At 40.1% G+C, this 26,804-nt stretch overlaps 1 protein-coding gene across 1 annotated transcript; it reads right to left on the minus strand.

Moving 5' to 3' along the window:
* Window positions 1–1,412: 1,412 nt before the first annotated feature.
* On the minus strand, window positions 1,413–25,402 carry wsb1 (WD repeat and SOCS box containing 1). Its single transcript, XM_055657597.1, has 9 exons — window positions 25,084–25,402; window positions 20,665–20,830; window positions 17,662–17,921; window positions 14,492–14,623; window positions 13,881–13,981; window positions 6,172–6,344; window positions 4,697–4,810; window positions 2,900–3,007; window positions 1,413–2,021 (listed from the first exon to the last, which is right to left on the minus strand). Exons 1-9 carry the CDS (start codon window positions 25,121–25,123, stop codon window positions 1,829–1,831), a joined length of 1,287 nt encoding a protein of 428 aa, XP_055513572.1. The 5' UTR covers window positions 25,124–25,402; the 3' UTR covers window positions 1,413–1,828.
* Between the last annotated feature and the right edge of the window lie 1,402 nt (window positions 25,403–26,804).

The raw sequence follows: 26,804 nt of genomic DNA on the forward strand, positions 1-26,804 counted from the left end.
CTTTACTTTCTCCCCAAATCCACAAAATTCATATTCTGTTTGTTCTATTGAAGTTTGTTACCTACTCAATCTAAAAAGTTGCAAGGACAACAGAAATCAAAGAAAACATCTATTTATAAAATTAAGTGTACTGGAGGGCGGCTGTCTCTGCTTGCAAATTTCAACTTCTGGTTATATCAAAATCTTTAGACTTGTTCATCAATTAATTCTTTACATTTGAATACCCTTTGAAATGAGAGAGCAATTAAATCACACTTACTGCTAAAATGCTGCCTACAAAATCAAAATAGGAATGCTGAAATAAGATCAATCTGAAGGGTCCGGACCCAAAACATCACCTATCCATGTTCTCCAGAGATGCTGCCTGACCCGCTGAGTTACTCCAGCACTGTGTCCCTTTAGGTAAACCAACACCTTGTTTCTACATTGCAGGAATGCTACATACAGTATTTAGATCAGTAATACATTGGGACTGAGGGGGTGAAGGTCAGTACATGAATGTGCAAGAGATACTGAATGGAAATTAACTGTCATCCCCCAATTCACCAAGTAGAGAGATCCAATGGCAACATTCAAGGAACTGAAGAGTCTGCAGGAAACAGAAATTTGAGAGATAGGGTGTGAAGATTCAGATTCAGGGACAGATTCTTCCCAGCTGTTCAGCCAACTGAATCATCCTATCACAACCAGAGAGCAGTCCAAAACTATCTACCTCATTGGTGACCCTCGGACTACCCCTGATTGGATTTTGCTGGCTTTTCCTTGCACTAAACATTATTCCCTTAACTTGCAAATGGCTCGATTGCAATCATGTATTGTCTTTCCGCTGAACGGATAGCACACAAAAGCTTTTCACTGTACCTCGGTACACGTGACAATAAACAAAACTATAAACTAAGAAGAAAAAAAGGATACATGTGCACATAGATCTTTGAAAGTGACAGGTGAAAGTAGATACAAAATCGATTAACTCAGCGGGTCAGACAGCATTTCTGGAGAAAAAGAAAAGGTGACTTCTGGGTCTGAATCCTTCTTCAGCCATTCTTTTTCTCCAGTGATGCTGCCTGACCCACTGATATACTCTGGACTTTTGTGCCTATTTTTGGCATAAACCAGCATCGGCAGTTCCTTCCTACAAATTTAGTTACCAAGAAATGCAGATCTACAGCTTTGTGACTGGGTTATTGGGAATACAAAAGCAGAAGTCGCGCTAAACTTAAGCTCAGGTTTGTCCACTTCCTGTAACCAACTTTTATCACAATTTAGGAAGAATGCAAAATGTTCCGAATGGGGGCCCAAATTACCCAGAATTGTGCAAGGGGTGTACAAGATGGAGAGAGGGATGACTGTAAACTATATTAACCCAGACCTGTGCAAAGCCCAGAACAAAACTCAAACAGGAAATGCCAACAGATAAAACATAACCTTTTAATACTTAAAAATGGAACAAAAATAAATTCACATTTCAAGTACAGTAATACTCGCATTTGCAAAGTGTTCAAATCTTTGGCAGTTGACAGTTTTTCCCTCTGTTCCAGACTGGAGCAAAAGATCAAACAAAATTTCACACCCACCTCCCTGTTGCCACGTTACTAAAATGACCTGAAAGAGGGATTGGACCATCAACAGCATAAGAACAGAAAATAACCATTGTACAAGACTGATATATATAAAAATGGTACAAGTTTACAGAATATGTACAGTTTAAGAGAAAGTAAGTCTGTATGAAGTCTCCATGCTGTAAAGATGCTACAATCTCTTGGTTTACAAGGCAGCAAAAAAAAATGAACCTGCTTTAATACATTTGTATCACAAAAGCAATTTGCTCTTAAGCCTTCACATTAAGCAGTTCACACTGGTCAGACTTCTGATATGTCAGGTAGTGAACTATCTGGGACGGGATGGCCAGTTTCTCAACAGAACTTGTAGCCAATACTCTTCGTAGGGTCATGCGGCAAAGATGTTGAAGGCTGGAGACTTGTTTGGGGGTAGCCCAGAAGTGAACACTTCCATCGCGTGACCTTGGAATAATGAGAAAGCCATGAGTTTATTTGATCAAAGGTCATTGACGACAATGCTGCATACACTATTTTTTGAAGAAACCCCCAAATTGAAGAATTGAAAGCAATAGCCAAATTGAATCGATATAACATGAACAGGAACTATAACAGGGACAGCATTAGTGTTGCAGCTGGTAGAGCCGCTATCTCACAGCACCAGACTGATTTGATCCTGACCTCGGGTGCTGTCAATGTGGAGTTTGCACGCTCTGCATGCGTTTCCTCCAAATGCACTGGTTTCCTCCCACACCCCACAAGTGTGCGTGTTTGTAGGTTAATTGGCCTCTGTAAATTGCCGCGATTATAGTGTAGGGAGCGGATAAGAAAGTGGGATAATATAGAACGAGTGTGAATGGGTGATCCATGGTTTCGGACTCGGAGGTCTGAAGTTTATGAAGAAACATGCTGTATCTGGAAACTAAACAGGAATATTTAGTTTAGGTTAAAATGTAAGAAATAATTCAGGCTTAATAAAATTATGTGGTCCATCAAAGTTCACCAATATTTTACAACACTGTCAGATAAAATTAAAAACACTTCTATTCTCTCAAAGATACATATTAACATGCACTTAAGATGCAAATAAAATGCTTGGTGGTTGGTGTGATGGAAGGAACATCAGCATCCACTCAAGAGCCGATCAGCTACAATATTCCAACGTGGCTGACAGAAAGAAGCACGATTTGCCGAAGATCAAAACAAAACCAGATCTGCAGGTTGAGTATTATTAGTGATATTTGTAGATCAATACTGCTGGATTGCACATCAACAATAATGTTAATTTATGTAAAAAATAAAATAAAAGTTTTACTGTATTAAACGAGTGTTAAGATACTTACCCTGTAGCAAGAACATGACCATCTGGAGAAAAGCCACAAGATATTCCATTATATAATGGTGCAACCTCCACTGGACAGTCTGCATCAATGCTCCAGAACCGTAATATTCTGAAAAGGCAAAACAAACATAACAGGTATTTAAATAATATTGTTAGTCTACTCAAAGAGCCTTGATAATTATGCCATCACATCAAAACAGCGTTGGCATTGGCTAATAGAGAATCTGAAAACACTTGAACATATAGATTTTTAAGATTTAAAAATAAAGGAAACCATCCAATGCACAATGCCCCTGATCCTGCCTCACAGCCGGTCCTTCCCCATCTGTAGGAGTAATTCCTTCCACATTCACTGGTGCCCCCAACACTTCCAACTCCCCTGCATTCTTGCAAGAGTGTTGCATGTGCACCAGGGACCAACTTCAGTCACACCTGGTCAATCTGAATGGTTTGAGCAACTTAATTATTTCACTCTGTTCTTTTACAGGAAGATTTCTAAGTTCAAACAAATCCACATTCAACTTGGACAATGTATTTTTGGAGTTGCCTCTTAGTAAAGCACATCACTTTTTTAAAATGAACCAAAGGGAGGATGACATGGCCTCCATGAACAAATGTTACCAAGAATGGAAGGCTTGAGTTATGGAGAGCGGCTAGGACCATTTTTCACTGAATAGGAAGTAGAGGGATGACCTTCTAGAAGTAGCATAAATAGGTTGACTAGCCAATCTTTTCCCCAGGGTAGAGTCGTCGAAAATTAAACATTTTTTAATCAAATTTAAAAAGATTTAAGGTGAGGGGGAAAGAGGAGAACCGAGGGTCAACTTTTTCCTCAGACGGTGACCGTAGATGGAACAAGCTGCCATAACCAACAGTTGCAATTGTAATATTGAAGACAATAGACACAAATGGTCCAGAAGAACATGGGTGAAATGCAGCAAATGGGACCAGCTCAGAGACATTTTAGTTGGCATGGACAAATTGAGGTCAGGGTACTCTTTCAGTGGCATATATCTATGATTTTATGACCAATCCTCAATGTGAAATGGCATTTAACCACAAAAATGGACATGACCACCCACCGAAGACCAGACTAGACACTCAGTACTGAATCTTTCAAAACCTGCAGCACAGAAGCAACAAAATCACCATATACCACCTGAAATACAGATAGTGTCCCACTTTTCCAATTCTTGGTTTATACCCTGATGGATGATACATGACACACCAAGTGCTCATCCATGCAGTTATGTGTCCCCCTCCTTATGGAACGAGTTCACAGATCATCTTTGGCCAACGTGAAAAGTTTTCCTCAAATCCCCTCTAATCCTGGTCACATTAAATATGGGCAGCAATAAAAACAAGTTTTCAAAAGCTTCTCCACCATGGTGGGTGGCACGATGGTGCAGCTGTAGAGTTGCTGCCTTACAGCACCCGAGACCCAGGTTTGATCCTGACCAAGGAAGCTGTGTGTACAGAGTTTGTACGATTCTCCCGTGTCAGGCGTGGGTTTTCTCCAGGATCTTTCGTTTCCTACCACTCCAAAGTCAGTAGGTTAATTGGCTTAGTATAAATATAAAATTGTCCCTAGTGTGTGCAGGATAGTGTTAGTGTGCAAGGTTCGCTGGTCGGCTTGCTGGGCCGAAGGGCCTGTTTCCGCACTGCATCCCTACACTAAACATCTGCTTAAATAATCAACATCGAGGAATTCTGCAAGTCACCACATTTGTTCCCCACTCCTCACCCCAAAGAATTTACATCCATTGCAATAATGAATCTGTTGTCACAAGTGACTTACTTGTCATCAGCAATGCTGGCAATGTGCATACCATCGTGGCAAAAGGCAACAGAATTCACCCAATGATCATTTGCTCCACCAGCAAATATTGGAGTAGGAAACGGAAACAAATGCCTATTAAACAGCAAAATAAAAAATAATCATAACATATCAACTCTCCATTTACGTTGAAGTTACATTGAAAGACAAATTCAGGGTGAGAAAGTACAAAAACCTGATCTACAAGTTCATTAATTGGCCTTCTCAACTGAAGTCTGCTAAAGACCTTTGGCATGAACCTCTACTTTAAAAAAACATGAACAGCTTGGTTCCTTCCCTTGCACAGACACAATGTTTAATGTTAAATCTTACAGTTGCAAGTATAATGGCAAGGTACAACAACATGCACCTATAGAAAGAATTAAAGATAATTCTCACATTTCTTAAAATATTCAATTTTATACCACATAAAAATCAGAACCCACTGAACTAACTGTGCAGGGATGATAAAGGATGGCGATGATGGTTGTTGGAAAACAATTGTCAAAAGAATTCCAGACTGGCTTGGATTACATTTCCAAGACAGGAAACCCTTTCTTCAGTAGTTCCTGCCAATACATTACAAAATACCATTTCCACATGTACACAAGCACCAAAGCTCTGCGGTGAAAAGGATAAAAGTAGCTGCGATTCACCTTGGTGATTCAAGTATTGATGCTCAAGTATCACAAGCTATTTGCTACCTCCACTTCTGCAACAATCCATGCCAGATTTACTGGGTGGAAAAAATACCCATCATTCATTCTCTCCAAACCAATGCCTTCTTGTTGTAGGCACCCCACCATCGAAAAATATTTTCACTAACCACCCTCTTAAATTTCACATAGCCCTCTCAGGTCACCTCCTCAGCCTCTCCTACACCAGAAAAAAACAACCCTAGCCGATAAAGTGTCTCCATGCGTGGTGGGAATCCAAAAGAAACACATTTATGGAAAGCCTAGAGGGACTAGTGTACATGGGACATGTCAGTCAGTATGGGCAGGTTCATAAGTTCTTGGAACAGAAAGAGACCATCAAGTCTACTCTGCTATTCAATCATGGCTGGTCTATCATTCCCTCTCAACCCCATTCTCCTACCTTCTCCCCATAACCCCAGACCAATCAAGAATCTGTCAATCTCCACTGTAAAAACATCCATTGACTTGGCCTCCACAGCCATCTGTGGCAATGAGTTCCACAGATTCACCACCCTATGACTAAACAAATTCCTTCTTATCGCCTTTCGAAAGGTACAATCTTATTCTGAGGCTATGGCCTCTGGTCCTAGACTCTCCCACTAGTGGAAACATCCTCTCCACAAGCACTCTGGGTGTGTTTTCATGCTATATGACTCGATGACAAAACCAGAAAATAGACGAGCAAAGAAACTCAATGGTCTTATTGTGTTACGAAATATTGCTGATTCACATCGAACAAAAACAAAACTGATTACGCACCCTAGTTCCAATAAAATACTGCCTATGTGTGGATCCCAAACAATAACTCTTGTGTCATGGGAGGCTGTTGCCAATAGTGCTCCATCAGGAGAGAATTCACATGATACGACGTCATTCAGGTGACCTTCCAATTTACGAATCATTGTGTATTTATCCATGCTCCACAGAAAAACCTGCAATGAGACAGTCACACTTTACAGTCCTAGTTCGTGGTATTTTTCCCCCCGAAATAATAGTCTATTATTTTATAACATAAGGCAGGATTAAATTCTGATAAAACTGTTGAATTATACTTAAAATTGTTCAGTTTTAGCTACAACTAAAATAAATTTAGCAATTTGTAAACATGCTAGCTATAATTAATAATTTTAATTACTGCATCCAATATTTAATTACTATTTAATACTCAGAGGATGCCAATAGTTTAAACTTTACAACGTTTTAATTACGTGTCCCAGATGCAACATTAAATATGTGTATATATATATATATATATATGTAGAAAAATACTGTACAGGTAACTTAAGCATAACATTTTGTTACTCCAACGGAACCTCCATTCAGAGTTAAAGTTCACGTGTTTACAAAACCTTTTCGACAGGAGCGAGAGCCTATGAAACAGCAGATACTGCAAGAGAAAAGAACATTTTTGACGGCCTAAAGGAACAATCCTTCGGCAAACAGCACAAAACGGAGGCAATAACTTTACATTTAGGGCGACATTACTGTCATGAAGATATATTACTCAGATGATTCAACTCGAGACAAACTGAATACTAGAGATTACAATTTGTTACGATTTGCTATTGTATGTTATCCGTGGGCATAAATTTTCTCAAATTTGTTCTTCCCGCCATTGGAGTTAAATATACCATGCAACTCCCCAGTAGGTAATTAGGACAGGTGACATGCTCCCAGGCCTCTACCTATTCCACTCAAGTGATCCAAAAACAACTTGGATTCCACTTGTCCTTCAGAATGGAGCCATTTGGACTATGATCAGGCACTTCCACAGCCAGATAGAAGTCACTGCCTCAGAAGCACTAAAGCAGTGCCCTCACCTGAAGAATGTGGTAGCACAGTTAAAGCAATGCTATACCGCTTAGATAGTCTTCAGAACGGGTTGGATACACCAATTCTCAGCTATCAGTGTTAATTAATTTACAAATAGAAAACAAGCAAGGTACATGTGGCCATGTGGAAAAGCTTACAAATTAAAAAAGTTCAAGTAAATGATATGGCAAATTTAGAACGTTACATTTTGATCTTTTCAACTGTTAAAATTAAATCTGCTCAATTGTCTTAAATTAAAATCTCAAAGAAGTGTATGAAGTTACATGTAGCATTGTTACTATCAATTATTACTCAGTTTTAATGTTAAAGTTACTTGCATTTATTCAGCATAGTTTACGGATTTAAAATAAACTGATGAGTCCAGAAATTACAAAATGTGGTTTAATCTTTCCTGAAAACTGAACTTCGCAAGGAAGCATGGCCAACCCAGGGTATCAAAGGCAACTACTACTCATACTTTACACTTCCCCATGGCATACAAGGCCATTGTTTATTACCCAACCCTGATGCTAACCCAAGTAGCAGGTGTCATGCTGGAGGGGATGCGGGGGAAAAAAATCTCAGAAAACTTTTAGGTTTCAGCTCAATTCCATGCGCTTGCTCTCAATGTATGGGTCATGATCAAAAACAAAACCCTGCCACCACGAAAGGGAAGCTGGAGATAAGGAGCGTGGAGAAACAAATGGGGCAAAAGGCAAAATCCACAGACCATGAACTGGATCCCAAAAAGTATTATCATTTTAAATAGCAGCTATGGGGATAGCAGTTGTTGGAATACCACATATTGGAAAATAGCAAAATGAGCCCACGCCATTTAAAATGTAGAGGGGGAAAAAATTTTTAAAAAAGAAGAAAAAAAAATCAGGTATTTGCCAGATAGCCCAACATTAAAAATGGTACAACAATGTTGTGAAAAGGCCACTAACAGGACTGGGAAGAATCATTGATTTATTAAAGGAGGGGAAAGAAAAATAAAATCAAGCTTCACTAATTGGAGTTTGGGGTTACAGCCCATAGGATAAGATGGGGCTGGGTGAACCAGTGATGTATTGGACATTCAGAAGGTTTTTGATAAATAACCATACTAGAGATTCTTAAGCAAAATTCAAACAGATTAGCAGCTGTATATTCATGTGGATGAGGGCATGGTTAACACCGCCAGAAATAGACAGGGTAGACAGTCAGAACGTTTTCCAAGGGTAGAATGTCAGAGATGGGAGGGCACACTTAGAGGGGTCAAGTTTAATGGAGATAAGCGGGGCAAGTTTTTATTTTAAATCAGAGGGTGGTGGGCGCCTGAAAGCACTGCCAAACGTGGTAGTGGAGGCAGATATCAGTGGCATTTGTCTTTTAAATAGGCACATGCGTATAAAGGGAATGGGATACAGATCATGTGCACGGAGCTGGCATTAGTGTATCTTAGCATTATATTCAGTACAGATATTGTGGGCCGATAGGCTTGTTCCAGTACTGTACTATCCTTTGTTGTATGTTAAACCAGTAGGAATAGAACAGATAATTATCAGGTTGCTAGTGGATGTGTGCCACAGGGATCAATGCTAGGGCTCCAGATGCTTGAAATCTATACATGGGGTTTTGGGTGAGTGGGGTCAAATACAGTGCATTTGTTGAATTTGCAAAACTATACATCAGTGAAAGCTGAAAGGGACAGGGTGGTTTCAAGGTGGTATGGATAACATCAGCAAAAGGGAGAATTCATGGCAGAGGGAACAATGTAGAAAAATGCAAGGTCATTCATTCAGAAAAAAGCAGAGCATCTTATGAAATGGCGATTCTGAAGATGAGTGTTTGGTAAGGCCCATGTAGGCTTCGTGCACAAATCACTCAGTAAACAAGCAGATGCAGCAAGCAATTAGGAAAACTGACACAGGACATGGGTCTTTATTACAGGAGTATTATGATTGCAAGATTTAAAGATTTTTACTGAAAACTGTACAGGAATCTGATGAAGTTGTACCAAATACTATATATAGATGCAGCAAAGGCTCACCAGATTGGCGATGGCATTTTGGTGGGGAGGCTTTATGTGAAGATATTAAGCAGACAGTATCTGCAGTCTCTGAAAGGTTGATAAGATTGATCTAACTAAAATATACAAATTATTTTGGGGCTTGACATGGTAAATGCAGAATGCTGTTTCCCCAATTGTCCACACAAGGGCCAATCTCAATATATAAGATCTGCCATTCAGGATTGGAGACAAACTATTTTTACCCTACCAGAATGCAGTGATCCACTGAAATTCTCTACCCAAGTGTGCCCACTCAGGACACTGATTATAAATCAGTATGAAGGTAGACTGATAACTTATGGGGTTAGCACAATCAGGTGACACCAGGGTCATAAACAGCGATGATCTTAATGAATAACATTAATGGACCACTCTGCATCAATATCTTGTGCTTTAATAGACAACTTCAGGGATTGGACCCTCATGGCATCTGGTTCAGCTAATCTTTGGTTAAATTTACAAAAGCTCTTAGATTTCAAGAGAATGCGCCGTGACTACAGAAACTGGCTCGTGGTTGTTATTACTGAATTCCCAAATGCAGTACAAAGACGGTCACTTTACAACATTGTCCATTTCCCTCATTCTTTGAAAATACAAGTAAAGATATAAAAGAGTCTACCAGACTGCCCAACATGGTATTGATAGAAGGCAGCTCAGTGGTGCAGCATGTTGGTGCTCCATTGAGTTAACAACATAGGTTCACGCTTGGGTTCCTCCATGCAGCTTTCCAGATCTTACACCAGGTTGTCTGGGGAAGGACCAAGCTGAAGCCAATTACTTCCCATTGAGGAAGAGTGAGAGAAAATGCCAATAAGTAAGTGATCCTGGGCATCTCAAACACACCTTCTGGTAACATTGTCAGAGGCCAGGGAGCAGGTCGCCTGCCCACCCTCTGCCAGGAATGGTACATGCTGTGGGAGATCTAAAGAGGAAAAAAATACTTGGTAAAATGGAGGGAAAAGGTTAAATTTTAAAATCAACGTTCAGCAGCATGTTGCTATCCATAATTATCAAGACAAATTAAAACTGGGTAATTCACAGTTAAAAAAAACAATCCAAGACTCAATATTAAACATAACTGAAGTTCTACAAAATCTCTTCAGGTTCTGAAAATACCAGCTAGGGCTTGCTCATCACGTTTGCCAACAGACAATTTTTAAAACTTCCAATTGGCAGAGAAACAACAGCTTTCAAGTGCAGAAGCCAAGTACTCCAGCCAAAAAGTTTTAAAATACTAGTCACGGAAAATCACAATCTGCCAAATAAAGGTGTGGATATAGTCTCATCTTGAATAAATGTCAAGCAGTTTAGCTAGCCTCCCAACATGTAATGGTGCTATGCCTGAAGAAACTGGAAATTAAATGACTGAAGTACAGGACAGAGGAATATCAATGGAAGTTACTTATATGGACTTGGAAACAAGTAATCGATAAATTCCCATAGTGGAATTTGAAACTAATGGAATTGAAGACAAAATTAATAAAACTATAAAAATGACTGAACAACAGGAGACAAGATGGGGATTGCCAGGAGGTTCTCAAATTAACATAACATGTCTAGTTACCACCCACAAGATTGTGTTGGGATTGCAACTATTAAACAAGTGGTTTAGAAGCTAGGACAAGTGCACAATTTTCTGTTGATGTGAAAAGAGCTGGCACTGTAAGCGATGTAAACAAAAAATCAAATGAATGACAAAGACAGGGCAAATAAGCAAAACGGCAGCAAATGGATTGCAATGCATGCAACTGTGGAGTCATCTTTCTAAACTGCAAAGCCAAAAGCAACAGAGCACTGAAGAGGCATCATGGACAGGTATAAAACATCAAGACCTAGTGTTGCTCTTGGTATTTTGAGGACTGTAGAGTATGATAGAAGTTATAGATCAGGTCACAACTGGAATATGGAGAAAGTGTTCTAAGCATCATGCACTGGAAGAATATTTGCCTCCAAGCAAAAATTCACAGCAGGAGATACCTGGATTTTAATGTTATTAAAAAAAAGTACACAAACTTTTTGGTTAAAAGGTTTAATGGTCAATTTGATGCTAATCAGAAGGAAGTTAGCTTGTATTTAAAAGTGGTAACAAATCATAGTTCTACACGACTATTTACGAAAAATTGGTAAGTAAAAAAACACAAAGGAAGCAACTCATTAGATATCTGGGTTCAATTACTGACAATGTTGTTATAATGAAACTGCCCAAGTTTAAAAATTAATACATACCAACTCAAGGAAGGCATGGAAACCAAATTCTGGACATCAAACCTTACAACAAAGGTAGAAACTATTCAAATCTAAAACGACAATTTACTTTAAGCTGTGATTTTATGGGGCTTCAGTCAAAATGCCACCCTACAAATTTAGTTACCCTCAAGTGTCTATTATTCGCTACCTGGACATATAACTACAGAAGAGTTACATATTAAGTGTTTACCTTTAGTTAAGAAAATTGATTTAATAAAACGTCAACCCTGAAAATACTTTTGTTTTAAATAAATCGCCATCAAAGACGAATGTGATCCCAAGTTAATTTATTTTGCCAAAATCACGTATCACTTGAAGCATTATGGAAACAAGTGTGTAGTGTTGAATAATTGTTTCTATAAAGGCCATTATAAAAGATGCAGAAGCAGATATTTATGATTGAAACATTCAAAATGGGCACCCAGAAAAAAAAATCTAAAATGGCACTTGTGATTTGATCAGATCAAATGACTGGTAGTACACATTTGCATTGCACAAAATAAGTAGCTAATGAGGTATAATCCTGTGCTAGGGTCAAGAGAGCAACAATGTGATTGCAGGTTTGAATTCCATTTTAATTCACGTAATTTCCAGCCCCCCCCCTCCAAATATTTATTCATCCTGTCCATTAATAGTAGTTCCAAGACACCACGCCAGAAGGTGTTACGGCTCATGTTATGCAAAACTCAGTTTGCCGACTGAATTTTAGAATCGATATTTCAAACTTCTATTGTTAGTCAAAGTGGAGTCAATCGCACAATTCGGAATGACAAGACTGAAGAATGAAAAATAGAGTACAAATTAAAAAGGACAACAAAAAATATTGCAAAAGATTTAAAAATATAGATGTGACTATAAACATGCTGCTTCTGTGAATATTGACAAAGATATTTTAAAAATCAACTAAATGAAACAGCTAAAGTGGAGTTTGAGCATGATTAAAAGAAAGGAAACAATGCATTCAAATTTTGAATGGCCTTTAACTGAGTCAATGTCAAGGAACAAGGCTTGAAACATATTAGAGCATCTGCACAACCAACTAGAAACACATATCATCTGTTGGTTGCTCATTTTACAAATCAAACGAGAGGAAAAGATCAGACCTAACTTTTCTCTTGGGGGAAAGAGACAGTGGCGCAGTTGGTAGAGCTGCTACCTCACAGCTCCAGTGACCTAGGTTTGTTCCTGATCTCGGGTGACGTTTGTATGGAGTTTACATGTTCTCCATGCGAGTTTCCTCTGGGTGCTCCGGTTCCCTCCCACCTCTAAATGACACTCTGGTTTGTAGATTAATTTGCTGCTGCAAATTTCCCTGTGTGTGTCAGGAGTGGATGAGAAAGTGGGATAACAAAACTAATGTGAAGAGGTGATCGATAGTCACCGTAGATGCAGTGGATGGCCTTGTTTCCACATTGTATTTTTAAACTAAACCGAGACGGTAATGATTTAGTTATCTATGCAGGCAGTCAGGTTACAGCAAACATCTTAGAAATATCAATTAAACCAACCATCAAATGCAGCATTTGATTTTAATCATGTATGGAGTATCCATTGAACCCCATCCATTTACTTACAGGGATGAGGCCACAGCAAATCCTCCAGATATATTCTCGCACAAAAGTAACCATCCCTTTCCTCTACTCATGCTTGTAACTATCTGAAGCCTTGAAAGGAGGTTGTGTCTGTTCCCTTAGTCAGAGGCGGATTAAAATGACAAAAATAAACTTTACGTTTTATTTTTTAACATTAGGATGAGAGACATAGGAGCTAGGAAAGGACAGGGCCCAGTTTTCTTAAAGAAAACTTTTAAATTGCACTGTATCCCAAAGTTGGTTGAGAATTTAACTGGTAAATAGTAAATGAAAACAAATTAACTTTCTTCTCTCCTTCCAGTTTCACAACAACAATCAGTGGTAAAGTAGTCAAGCTTACATTATTGCGTCAAAAAATTAGTAATTCTGTTGAAGATTAGTCCAAAGGGTTTTTTTTTTTTTTTTTTTTTAAAAAGACATAAAGTCAAACTTATTTTCCTGCACACATGCTCTGCAGTACAGTGCTGAAAACACACAAAACATTGGGAAACTCTTCAATTACAGATCTGTACTGAAATAAAACAACTGAGCTTTCAAAGTGTGTAGCTTATTACTGAAGCTGAGCCAGGGTTCTTTTGAACATTTGAATGGCAATGCTGTTACATACACAATGTCTCTGTATCTTAATAGCATAAAACATTTCTGGCTCCAAACAGTCAAATTCATTCAGAAATGCTAAAAATACTCTAACACAACTCATGCAAGTCATAATCATCAATTTACAAAACAATTTAAAGTGAGAAAGGAGGAACCTCTAGACATACCGCTTTTCCAGCTCCAACAGAACAGAGAATGTTTGAATCTGGGGAGAAGGCACAGCAGTACACCCAGTTGTTATGTCCCTTCAGTATGGTCACCATATTGCCTGTAAAGATTCGGAGATTGTTAAATTAATTTCAGGGCAATTCAGTCTTTTTTTTTTTAAGCTTAGGACAAAAACTCTCCACACATGTTCAAATTTGAAGGAAGATGTACAAAATTAACCTTCCAGCAGAGATAGAGCATGGAAACATGTCTTCCTTTGGAAAGCAAGACAGTTGGTGTACTTCTGGAATTGTCTTAAGAGAGCCATCATCAATACCCTGCTCTTCCTTGCAGACAGCAGCAAGGTGCTTTAATTATGATAGTTCTGCCTCTTGCCCAAGTTGCCCTTTTCATTTGGCAACTCGGAGTACATCAATGGTTTTAAACCAGTGCTGTCCATCAATGTACAACTTTGTACATTTACAATACCAATACTTCTGATTTGTGGCTCCGTTACTTAAATTATTATGAATTAATCGTTATAGTTAAACAATTCTGATTGGACTTTCATTTACATGGACTAAAAGTCAAGCAGAGTTAATACAAGTTTTTCTTCCCCAAAGCGACATACCATCATCCTTAAGGTCCCAGACTCTCAGAGTCTTATCTCTTGATGCAGAAACAAGGATGAGGCTGCCATCAGGTGCAAAGGTCAAATCACGAACAACTTCAGTGTGGTCCATCAAATTAAGGAGGAATTTACCTGAAACGAAGATCACAATGTGATAGAAATATTCAATGCTCAGTTCAAGATTACGCTACGATGGATTTTTAGATTAGAGCAAGTTTTAAATATTTTATTGCTCCTGCATAAAAATCTGTTCTCATGATAAAACAAGTTTAGGCCAATTGTACTTTTTGTGCCAAACAGGCACAAAATACTCCCACAGGCAGTATTATTTTATTTAACATAGAAATGATAATCTTGTATTCTCCAGGGTTGCCAAGGTATTGCTCTAGTTGGTAGGATGGCTAGTTATAGATATGGGAATAGAAAGGTTTATAGTTGTGAACAAATTAAGGGGGGGGGGGGGGGAGGGAAGAAAGAGAAGGGGGGGGGGGGAAGAAATAAGGAAAAAAGCTACACTGAACATTTCCTAATGTATTCCAATCTTGAGAATAGAGGTCAACTTGAGAGCTTAATCAAGCAGAACACAAAATTATAGGAAACCGAGAAGAGAGAAAGAATAAACAAGAGTCAAGAGAGTTTTATTGACCCAGAGAGAACAATGAAATTCTTACTTGCTGCAGCACAACATAATGTAATATTCTGAAGAATAGTACAGTGCCCTCGATAATGTTTGGGACAAAGACCCATAATTTATTTATTTGCCTCTGTACGTTACAATTTCAGATTTGTAATAGAAAACAAATCACATGTGGTTAGCATGCACGTTGTCAGATTTTAATAAAGGCCATTGTTATACATTTTGGTTTCACCATGTAGAAATTACAGCAGTGTTAGACAATAGGTGCAGGAGTAGGCCATTCAGCCCTTCGAGCCAGCACCTCCATTCAATGTGATCAGGGCTGATCATGTTTATACATGGTTCCCCCATTTCAGGGCACCATAATGTTTGGGACACAGCAATGTCATGTAAATGAAAGTAGTCTTGTTTAGTATTTTGTTGCATATCCTTTGCATGCAATAACTGCTTGAAGTCTGCGATTCATGGACATCACCAGTTGTTGGGTGTCTTCTCTGGTGATGCTGCCAGGCCTGTATTGTAGCCATCTTTATATTATGCATGTTTTGGGGGCTAGTCCCCTTCAGTATATAAAAGACATACTCAATTGGGTTCAGATCGGGTGATTGACTTGGCCACTCAAGAATTTACCCTTTTTTAGCTTTGCCAAACTCCTTTGTTGCTTTATCAGTATGTTTGGGATCATTATCTAGCTGTAGAATGAACCGCCAATGAGTTTTGTGGCATTTGTTTGAACTTGAGCAGATAGGATGTGTCTGTACACATCATAATTCATTATGCTACTACCATCAGCAGTTGTATCATCAATGAAGATAAGTGAGCCAGTACCTTCAGCAGTCAAACATGCCCTGGCCATAACACCCCCACCACTGTGTTTCACAGATTAGGTGGTATGCTTTGGATTTTGGGCCGTTCCTTCTCTCCTCCACACTTTGCTCTTGGCTTCATTCTGATACAAGTTAAATTTTGTCTCATCTGTCCACAAGACCTTCTTCCAGAACTGCAGTTGCTCTTTTAAGTATTTCTTGGCAAACTAATCCGGCCATCCTATTTTTGCAGCGAACCAGTGTTTTGCATCCTGCAGTGGCCTCCGTATTTCTGTTCATGAAGTTTTCTGCGGACAGTGATCATTGACAAATCCACACCCGACTCTTGAAGAGCGTTTCTGATCTGTCGGACAGGTTTTGGTTTTTTTTTTTTTCTTTATTATAGAGGGAATTCTTCTGTCATCAGCTATGGAGGTCTGCCAGTCCCTTTGTGATTAGTAAGCTCACCAGTGTTCTCTTTTGATACTTGTTTCTCAGTCTCATAATGGCTTATTTGACTTTCATTGGCACAACTTCGGTCCTCATGTTGATCAACAGCAATAAAAGTTTTCAAAGGTGATGAAAAGACTGGTGGGAAGACTAGGTGCGGAGAGCTCTCATGCATTGAGGCAATTACCTGAGCAATGACAAACACCTGTGAAGCCAAGTGTCCCAAACATTAAGGTGCCCTGAAATGGGGGAGGGGGGGGAGGAAAACAGATGGACTATGTATAAACACAGCTATTATTTCTACATGGTGAAAACAAAACATATAAAACTTCCCTTTAATAAAATCTGACAATGTGCACTGTAACCACAAGTGATTTTTTTCTATTACAAATCTCAAATTGTGGAGTAGAGGCAAGTAAATAAGTGATGGGTCTGTGACCCAAACATTATGGAGGGCACTTTACATGTCCACAGATTCACACAGATAGCATAACAAATAAGTTACAAAATGTGCATGAAGGATAGAATTCAACTGTCAAGGCACGAGTAAAACCCATGATTATGTTAGAATTTTACATGGAAAGCAGTACACTAGAGTGGCCATACTAAACATGAGAATTCGATAGCACCAGGGAATCAACAGTGGAAATGCTGCAAGTTGTTAGGAGGGAAGGAAGACGAGCATACAGTCAAGATTTTTTTTTTGTACAAAGAAGCAGCTTGTCGCAGCTCAAATATGAATGACATTCCGGGGGGCGGGGCGGATGCATAGATTTACAAACACAGGAGGCAGGAGTGGCAGAAGGGCATGGGTAAATAAGAACTTCATCCAAAAGAGAATACTGGAATTTCTTTTTGTTTAGGCATTAAACATTTATTATATTGAAGTACTTGGATGAATGTACAATAACATTCAAAGTGGCAGACCAAGAGCCAAGAAGCAGGAGAAGCCTTGGTAGCTTTCTTTTTATACGGATAGTCAAATGATCCATACACGTCTTCTTCAATTCCACCATTCAACTAAAGACAATTTGAGAGAACCAGGCCCCTATTTAACACATCAAAACAATTACTTTTGCTCAAGGAACATGGCAATGGGTGTCAAGGAGACTTGGGTGCTAATTGAACTGATAGCTGCTCATTTTACAATGTAAAATTTTGCATTTATCTACAAAAATCTCAACGGCACCCATGTTTCTAGTTGATCAGATTAAGCCCTATCTTGACAAAGTTGATGAAAAAAAAGTTGTGTAAATAAGTGTACAAATGTACAATACCTGTATAGACATCCCAAATTTTGATGCGTCCATTGCTTAAGCCAGTTGCCAATAATAGCTGGTCTCGACCAAACTTGAATCGGTGCCATTCAATGTTCACACAGCGACTGCGTTTTCCAGGTACAGAGGAGCCAAAAGCAAGGGCCCACACAATATCTCCGCAGTCTATAATATGCTCTGCTGCTGCATTCTTACGAGCATCAGAATTTTGCTTTTGATGACTCTTATTGCCTGTATTATTGTACTCATCAATACAGAACCTTTTGGGAAGAAATAAAACTAATTGTTAGTGATGGGAAGCTGGTAATTCAAAATTAACCGAGTTTTAATACAGTTTTAGAAAGTACAACCAGGCATCAGAACCACACCACACATGCCCAGTGTGAAAGGTCTGAACCACACCCCAGTATTTCCACAAAAGCAGTAAAACTGCAATATTATAAAAGCAGTCTGAAAATTAGAATCTTTTTCTCATCTTGATAGTTTGCCCTCTATCAAAACTTTCCAATGACAGTTCATTTGCCACTAATGATTTATTAAGCAAATATTTTTAGGTAAACCACCTGCTCTACACTTAAAAAATAGCTGACAATCTGTGCACTTTGAACATACTGCTTGCTCTGCAATGTAAATATTAAACCCATTACACACATGGTGTAATATCACTAAGGCCAGCATTTATTACCCAGGCAAATGATACAAGAGATAATGAGCTGGCTTCTGGCATTTCCACAGTATTATTCATTAATATTTTTGGATTAAAAAAAAAACATACAGTAACAATCAAGTGTGGACATTGCATTTTCAAGTCTGGAGTAGGAGTGGTGTTAAATGTGTTTGCTCCTGACACAGGTAGACACGGTAAACAATGTGCTGCTGGAGGAGAGAGTTAAGACGTCCATGTTTAGCCTAGCACGTTGCTCTTATGGACAGTTTGCTTTGTTCTCCAATACTGGTGGACTAGCACTTATTCAATTAAGTGTAAAATATTTCATTATAGCATGTTGCAGCTTTACAAAATATTGGGTAGCCCCATTTGGATAATTGTGCACATTTCTGGTCACATAAATGCAGGAAGAATGTTGAGGCTTTGAAGGTGGTGCAGAATAGGTTTACCAGAATGCTGTCTGGATTCGAGGGCATCAGCTGTAACGAGACACTGGACAAACTTGGGTTGTTTTCTTCATAGCATTGGAGGTTGAGAGGAGATTTGATAAGAGTTCATAAAATTATGAGGCATAGATGCGAGGGTCAAATATTAACAGGCATTGCCTTAAGGTCAGAGACGAAAAAGTTTCGTGGAGATGTGCAGCTCAAGTTTTTCTTGGTAGGTGCCTGGAACCCACTTGGGATGATGGAGGAAGCAGATATGGCAAAGCATTGAGGCTTTTAGATAAACACTGAATATACAGATAAAAGAGCTCAGTTCAATTTGGCATCAGTTCAGCGCAGACAATGCGCCAAAAGGTCGGTTCCTGTGCTGATCTATTTCTGTGGCTCTGTGGCACTGACGATCATGCATTTGGCAATAGTAAATATCACCAAAATAGCTGGCGGATAAATCCTTACACCGAGTACAAGACATCAAACATCACCTGCCCCACTATTTATACTGTTCCATCAGGGACTGGGTTGTTTTTAGTGTTATTATGTGTGAAATGTTTTAAATTTCATGTGCGATGCTCCGCTATTCCCTGGGAAACGTCTTTTCATTTTGCACTGTACAATTGTTGCTTGCAAGATGACAATAAAGGTTGATTGATTGATTGATAATAGCTGAGTATTCCTCATCTATTTCGGCACATTGACATGTAATATAAAGTTATTTAAACAATCAAAATCTGAAGCAGACATTGCAATTATCAGAACTATCATTATCACAACTTTAGGACATCAATACCATTAGTAATGGCACTGAACAATGTCTGCACATAGAGGGCATTCACCCAATGGAGATTCTTCCAAAGGAAGAATCCTGGCTGGAAAACCAATTCATCAGCTGAGGGTAGTGTTCAAACCCATATAAATTGTAAAAATAGTTAACACCAAATGCCCCATACTGCCACAAAAAGGCAGACATGAAAACAGTCAGATTCCCTCTCAAAATGGCTGCCCATGACCATTTAAAAAAGCACTCAATATTTCCATACTGACACACCAGCTATTTTGCACCAGATACCTTCCTTACATGCCATAATAATTCTGCAGATCAATGCTACAGATATATTTTGGCGATGTAACGACATAGATGGGCAAGTACAAGCAAATCATGCTCCCCTCTTCTTCTTCCCCCCCCACCCCCCCACCAAAAAAAAATACTCAGTGCTGGGTTGCTAAAATTCAGTAGCCACCTAGCTACAATTATGGACAAATTTGCAAAAAATAGTGCAACCGTACACTTAATAAAACCAATTGTCCTTTTATTTTCATCCAGAATATATTTTGTCAAAAAGGTCTTTGTTGCACCAAGGCTGCTGTATTTGCAAGAGGTCCAAGATGACACACTATGAGCAGCAAACACAGGAAAACAGTCTGACATAAGATGCAATTCATTACAATTGCATAACCCTAAACCTTTGCACTATTCAGAGAAATACAAAGCTAACTTGTGCAATGCAGCAGCTGTCAATAAATAGCCATCCTCACACAAGCAACTGACACGTGGTTTGAGGACACATTATTCAACTGCCATACAGAAGGACTTAGCATTTATTCAGCCCAGTACTCAATTAATCACTGACCAATTGCTTCTAATTACACAGCAATTAAAATCTAAAGTCAGACTGTCTTACTCCACAATTCTCCAATTTCAAATCACAAAACAAAGCCTGCCTCATGGAAATTGCCCAAAGATGCACTTAAAAAAAAACCCAAATAGTGCTAAGCAGCAGCACAGTGCATGTTTAAATTCAAGCCCAACCTTGTGGGAGAGTGGCAGAGAGAAAGTTCCTCCATGTGGACTAAATTACTACTCAAATACAAATCTTCTGAAATAATACTCACTTATTTTGGCACTGAGACCAAGGAACTAACTTTACGACACGGTGGCCTTGAGACCAAGCAAAGTAGGAGCCATCAGGTGCAAAGGCAACGGTCCAAGTTTCACAGCCTGATTTCTGTTCAAATGGAACACTGGGTGCCCAAAGATCCGCAATTAGCCGGGCTTGTGCTGCAGAAGAAAGAAAAATACAAAGTATTAAGCCAAGGAAAATTCACACTTACGACAGTAGAAATGCAACATGTTGCCAGTCATCAACAAAATGCCATGGAATTTAAACTAATTTGCAACACCGGGTAATTCAACAACTCACTCTGCAAGTCCTCCTTTCTGTCAAACTTCAGTATATCTTGACTCATTTCAAAGGTCAGGGGAAATTACTGAAAATATTATAGATGGATCATACTACAAGCTCATTAATTCAAATGTAAACAGAGGACCCCAAAGAACAGCTTTATTTCGCCAAGATAAAAAAAAAATTAGCAACCGACATAAGACCGTGTTTGGAGGCATCACATGTACAAAACAATTTGAATATTACCACAGTGCACAAACCAAGATCTAATTATTGTAGGTACACAAAAACGCTGGAGAAACTCAGCGGGTGCAGCAGCATCTATGGAGCGAAGGAAATAGGTCTAATTATTGTTACCAGTTGTTACTAATTCTATTATGCACATCACCAAAACCTATTTAAGATACAAACGAACACCGATGCTGGAAGTCAAAAATTAAAAAAAAACCAGAATCTTTGCTGCCTAACAGAGTTCCAAACTAGAAACGTTAATTTTCTTCCTCTTTCCTTGAATGGCATCTGATCTGCTGTGCATTTCCAACGTGTGTTTTTACACATAATGATCATGGATAGGTGATGTTCCATGGATAGGATAAAGGGTTCGAAACCAAAACCTCATCTATCTGTTTCCAGAGATGCTACCCGACCTGCAGAGTTACTCCAGCACTATGTCCCTTTTTTCTAAACCAGCATCTAGTTAATCGTTTTTATACAATGCATGTATTAAAAATGGTAACATTTGACTAGTTGCCAAATGTAGCAAGGTCAAAATTACAGTTAGAAACAAGTTAGAAATCAGCCTGCAGGCTTTCAGATTTCAGTATCATTATGGAATCTCATAAAGCATTAGTCAACCATTTCAAACCCTTAGTAAAAAAAAAAACTTGGTGATGACCACCACAACAATCCTGAATAATATTAGCACCACCCAATGGAACTGCAAGTTCAAGGCTCAATTTTAGGTGTAATGGGCATTCAAGGGATTTAGTGGTTAATTATATATTCTGCTATTCAAAAGAGACAAGAGATTTAAAATAATTCACAGTACAGTTCTTAAAAACTCAACTGTGGCCCATTTGATTAAATTTGGACTGTAATCGTCATGCCCTTGGTCTCTTCAGACGTTACATCAAAAACACATGCAAGCACATTATTCGCAGTTTGATGGAAAAATGAAACCCACAGAACAACCATGCCAGTCAACACATCAAGAGAAAATTCAAATAAACACAACTGAACAAAGCATTCCTACTAATTAAAGACAATAATAAAACTACAAAATATCAGAAAAGTCACAGGCTTGCAATTTTCTAAAATAAGATTACTTCACCAACATTCAAAGGCATCATTAATTGATAAATAAAATATTATTTGGCATTCACATTAAAGCCAGCGTGCTCAAAGTGTTATTCTTTCCCTCTGTAAAAATAGCAGCACTATCTATGTTCACACTGAGGGATATAATGCAAGAAAATCATTACATACAACAAAACTTTAAAAAACAAGTCAAGGTCCATTCATATCCTTGCATTAACTGTTCAAGACAGTACTCAAGGCAAGCTCAAACAAATCATAACATTGTTGATTTACCAAATGTCCTGTCAAGGCCACTTTTTTTGCACAGTTCTTGCATATTCATTAACTACTTATTTCTACTCTGAAATGACTCAAATTCCATGAGTAGTCAAAGCAACCACTCGCAAAGAGAAATGCAACAAGCCTAACACACAAAACATGCTTATTTTTCCAGCTATGAAAATACATTGATTTTGTTTTCTGTCCCAAAGACATTGTAATGCACAAACTTTGGTTTACTTACTCCATTATTCGCATGGGATAATCCTTGCTCAAGTTAAGCTTAAGAAGCAGCATAACTTTCAGACATCGAAGCCAAATAATAGTTACACATATTGCATGTTGCAACATTTTGCATATCTTCACTTCAATCAAGCTACAGCTTGCATACAAGAAAGGACTGCACCTGAACTGTATGCCTGAAAGTTTAAACAAATCCACCGACTCTCAGAATAATCACCCAAATCAGGCAAGGGCATCCAGTAGCTTTAACCTTGCCCTGCAAGAGCAAGGATCATCAAAAAGCATACAGCTCATACCAAGATTTAACCTGTATGAAATACAGCCCAAACAATTCTGATGAACTCAGGTGGGAGAGGAATAACTCAGCAGGTCTGGCAGCATCTCTGTCGAAAAGGAATAGGTGACGTTTCAGGTCGAGATCGTCTTCGGTTTAAACCAGCATCTGCAGTTCCTTCCTACATATTTCGATTTCATTCTTTCTCAATAGCAAATAACTAAAGAACTTAGCAATAACGATTTTTGTTTTAGAAATTCACAAAATACTGTGATGCAAAGCTAATGCACATCTAAACTTTGAAGAAGGTCTGAAGAAGGGTTTCTACCCAAAACGTTGCCTATTTCCTTCGCTCCATAGATGCTGCCTCACCCACTGAGTTTCTCCAGCATTTTTGTCTACCCTAAACTTTGAAAAATGGTTTACAATTTCAAAAAAGTGATATTGGCCATGTATGTTGACAAAGCATATAACCCAAATACCGGCTAATGTAAAACAGACGCACCCAAAAAATGTATGTATCACTTGAGGCAATGTTGAAATTTAAATGCTCAAATTCGCAATGTTAATCTGAAAATAGATTTGTGCGTTTGTGTTTAAAATTTCAACCAGAAATTTACATTTAAAACATCTTGGCATTCAGCAAATGCAAATGCAGTTTTGTTAAAATACACTTGTCCTATTAGCCATTTAAAATAATTCAGAAGCTCCATTGAGCCAACACCATTATCCAACCATGCACACAAAGTTCAAGACATATGAAAAACTGATAACAAAAAGCTGGTGAAAATGATGGCGAACTACTAACCAAGGTTTCTAAAGAGAATTCCTTTCCCCAAAAATATTATGCAGAGAGAAAAATCTGCAGTAATGTGGCTGCAGCCCCTGCAAGACGCACTGAGACAACCCGGCTGCACAGCCCAGCCCTTCCTCCAGCCTCCCCATGCCCCTAAACACAACCCATCCCCAGTCACCATCAGACACACACACACTCTCGCTCCCATACCAATCCTCTCAGAAGCCCACCCTTCACCTACCCATTCCTCACCAGAATCCTACCCCTCACCAATCTCCCTCATGAGCCTACAGTCACTTTCCTTACTTTTCCCCTTTTACTAACCCACTCACCTATTCTCACCCCCTTTCAAGTCTACCTCTTACTTATTCTTTCGCCACCCTCTTCGCAATTACACCTCTTATTCTCACTCCTTTTCCCTTCTCCACAAGCCCCCCCCCCCCAACTGCTATCCCTCCCTCTTCACAAGCCCCCTCAACTTTCATTCCCTCCCCTTACCACAAGCCCACCCGACACTGACTCTCACTCAAGTTCCCCCCGACCTCGCTCCCTCCCCCAAAGCCCCTTCACCTACATGCAATGCCTCCCTCCAAGCCCCATCAACTACTTACACTCCCTACATCTCCCCAAGACCCCCTCACAAACTCTCACTGCCCCACCCTGCCTCCTCCACCTACCCCCACAAACTACCCTCACCTACTCTCATTCCCTCAAGTCTCATTCACCTACTCACACCCTCCCCTCATCACGCCCCCAACCCACCTACTCTCCCTCCCACCTCGCCATAATCGCTCTCATCTACTCTCGTTCCCTATCCTCATCCCACCACACCCTCCCTTACCCGCTCTCATTCATTCGCTCTCACCTCATCACAAGCCTCCCTCAAAAACTACCTCCGGCCCATCTCCTCCGCCAGTATTAGCAATCTCACACCCTCCCTCACACCTGCCTTGCGCCCCCTCGCCCATTTGTCTCGTTGACAGACCCCACTCCCCTTCCACGCCCCATCCCTCCCACACCCTCCCCCCCCCCCCTCCTCACACCCGCCTCTCCTCACCCTTCCCCCTCCGCCCACACACACACCTCTCCCTCCTCTATTTAAATGTAGTTGTCAGATCCCACACGCCTCACCTATTTCATTGAGCTCCCAAGTTGAGCCTCCACTCCCCTCCCTCCCAGGCTTTCCCACTCACCTAATTCTCTTTGAGAGATCCCACACCATCCCTCCCGCCCGTCCTCACCTATTTCATTCTCGTTGACATGTCCCGGGATGCTGGCCATCTAAGGAGGCGCGATGCGAGCTCTGGGTGAACGTGCGGCCGTCGGGACAAGGAAGAGCGAACAAAGTCGGCGCCACCAGCCAGGCCCGGGCTTGCGCAACGGCGTCTCTCTCCCTCTCTCCGTACCTCACCCTCCCGCAAACACCACCTCGCAGCGCACTCAATCGACCGGCGCGGGCGCCCGCACCACAATGAGGGTAAGCGTTTATAATCTCGGTGTGATTACGTGTGAGGAGAGGGCGCCAATGACCAAATAGCGAGTAGACGGACGACCAGCGAGCACTGACGTGGTGGCGGCGCTCGTCCCCCTTTTATAGTGACAGCCATCAAAATGGCCGCCGGGAAGGGCGGGGCCTATCGACCCAGCTCGCCCTCACGCGTCCGCGTTGCCAGGTGCGGACGTGCACGTACCAACCCTTGGTCGTGGGACGCCATCCCTCCCTCCCCCCTGTCCTTCATCGCTCTGTTTATTTAACCCGATTGATTGCACCTCAGTGGACCACACGAGAGGCAAGGGTGCTTTGTTTGAAGACAATAAACAGCGGAAGTGGAATAGCATACAAAAGGACACGGAGTGCACGTCCACGCTCAAACTCTTTGAAGGCAGTCCCGACCCCAAATGACCACATCCATCATGTAACTCATCCCTTCCCACCCAAACCACCTCATCCCCAGGTACCTTCCCTTTGGTGTTGCAGGAGATGCAACACCTGTCCCTATGAAACGTTGTACTCCCTTGAAGGTCCAGGGACCCCGACAGTCCTTTCAGGTTAGGCAGAGGTTCACTTGCACCTCCTCCAATCTAATCTACTGTATCTGTTGTTCAAGATGTGAACTCTTATACATCAGCGAGACCAAACGTAGACTCAGTGCCGGATTTACGCATAAGCTAAACAAGCTATAGCTTAGGGCCCCCACTTTCTAGGGGGCCCCCCGAAAAAATTGATGGGCCTCGAGGTCTAAGGGGGCCTCCGGCCAAGGCAGAACACCTACCGTTCAACTCTGGGCGCCCCCCCTCTCTATCTCTCTCTCTCCATTATATATATATAATACCTTATGATGCTATATATGGCTGTCCGGTCTCGTTGGGGGCCTCATATATATATATATATATATATATATATATATATATATAATATATATATATATGAGCTAAACAAACAGACAAAAATTGTTTCTGTATTGGGATAACGGAGAACTAATGGGAACAAGTGATTGATAGTCGGTATGGACACGGTGGGCCGAAGGGCCTGTTTCCACACTGTACCTCTAAACTAAAATCTAATCCAAACAGGTACTAACACTATTGGGTATGACACTATTCATCATTGAAAATATATTATGGGTTTTTCCACAGTTTTTGTATGACTGTTTTATTATGATTTATGAATAATGCTTTTTTCAAAATTAAATATTTTATTTTCCTTTCCCCACAGCAGCAGAGACCCGGGTTTGACCCTGACCTCGAATACTGTCTGCTTGGAGTTTGCATGCACTCCCTGTGACCGTGTGGATTTCCTCCAGGTGATCCTGTTTCCTCCCACATAACAACAACATTCCGGTTTGTATATTGATTGCCTTGAGTGTGTGGGCAAAGGATGAGAAAGTGGGATTACATAGAACATGGTGTGATCAATGATCAGTGTGGACTTGGTGGACTGTAGGGCTTGTTTCCATGTTGT

Source organism: Leucoraja erinacea, chromosome 28 (genome assembly GCF_028641065.1).
Source record: "Leucoraja erinacea ecotype New England chromosome 28, Leri_hhj_1, whole genome shotgun sequence".
Classification (NCBI taxonomy): Eukaryota; Metazoa; Chordata; class Chondrichthyes; order Rajiformes; family Rajidae; genus Leucoraja; species Leucoraja erinaceus.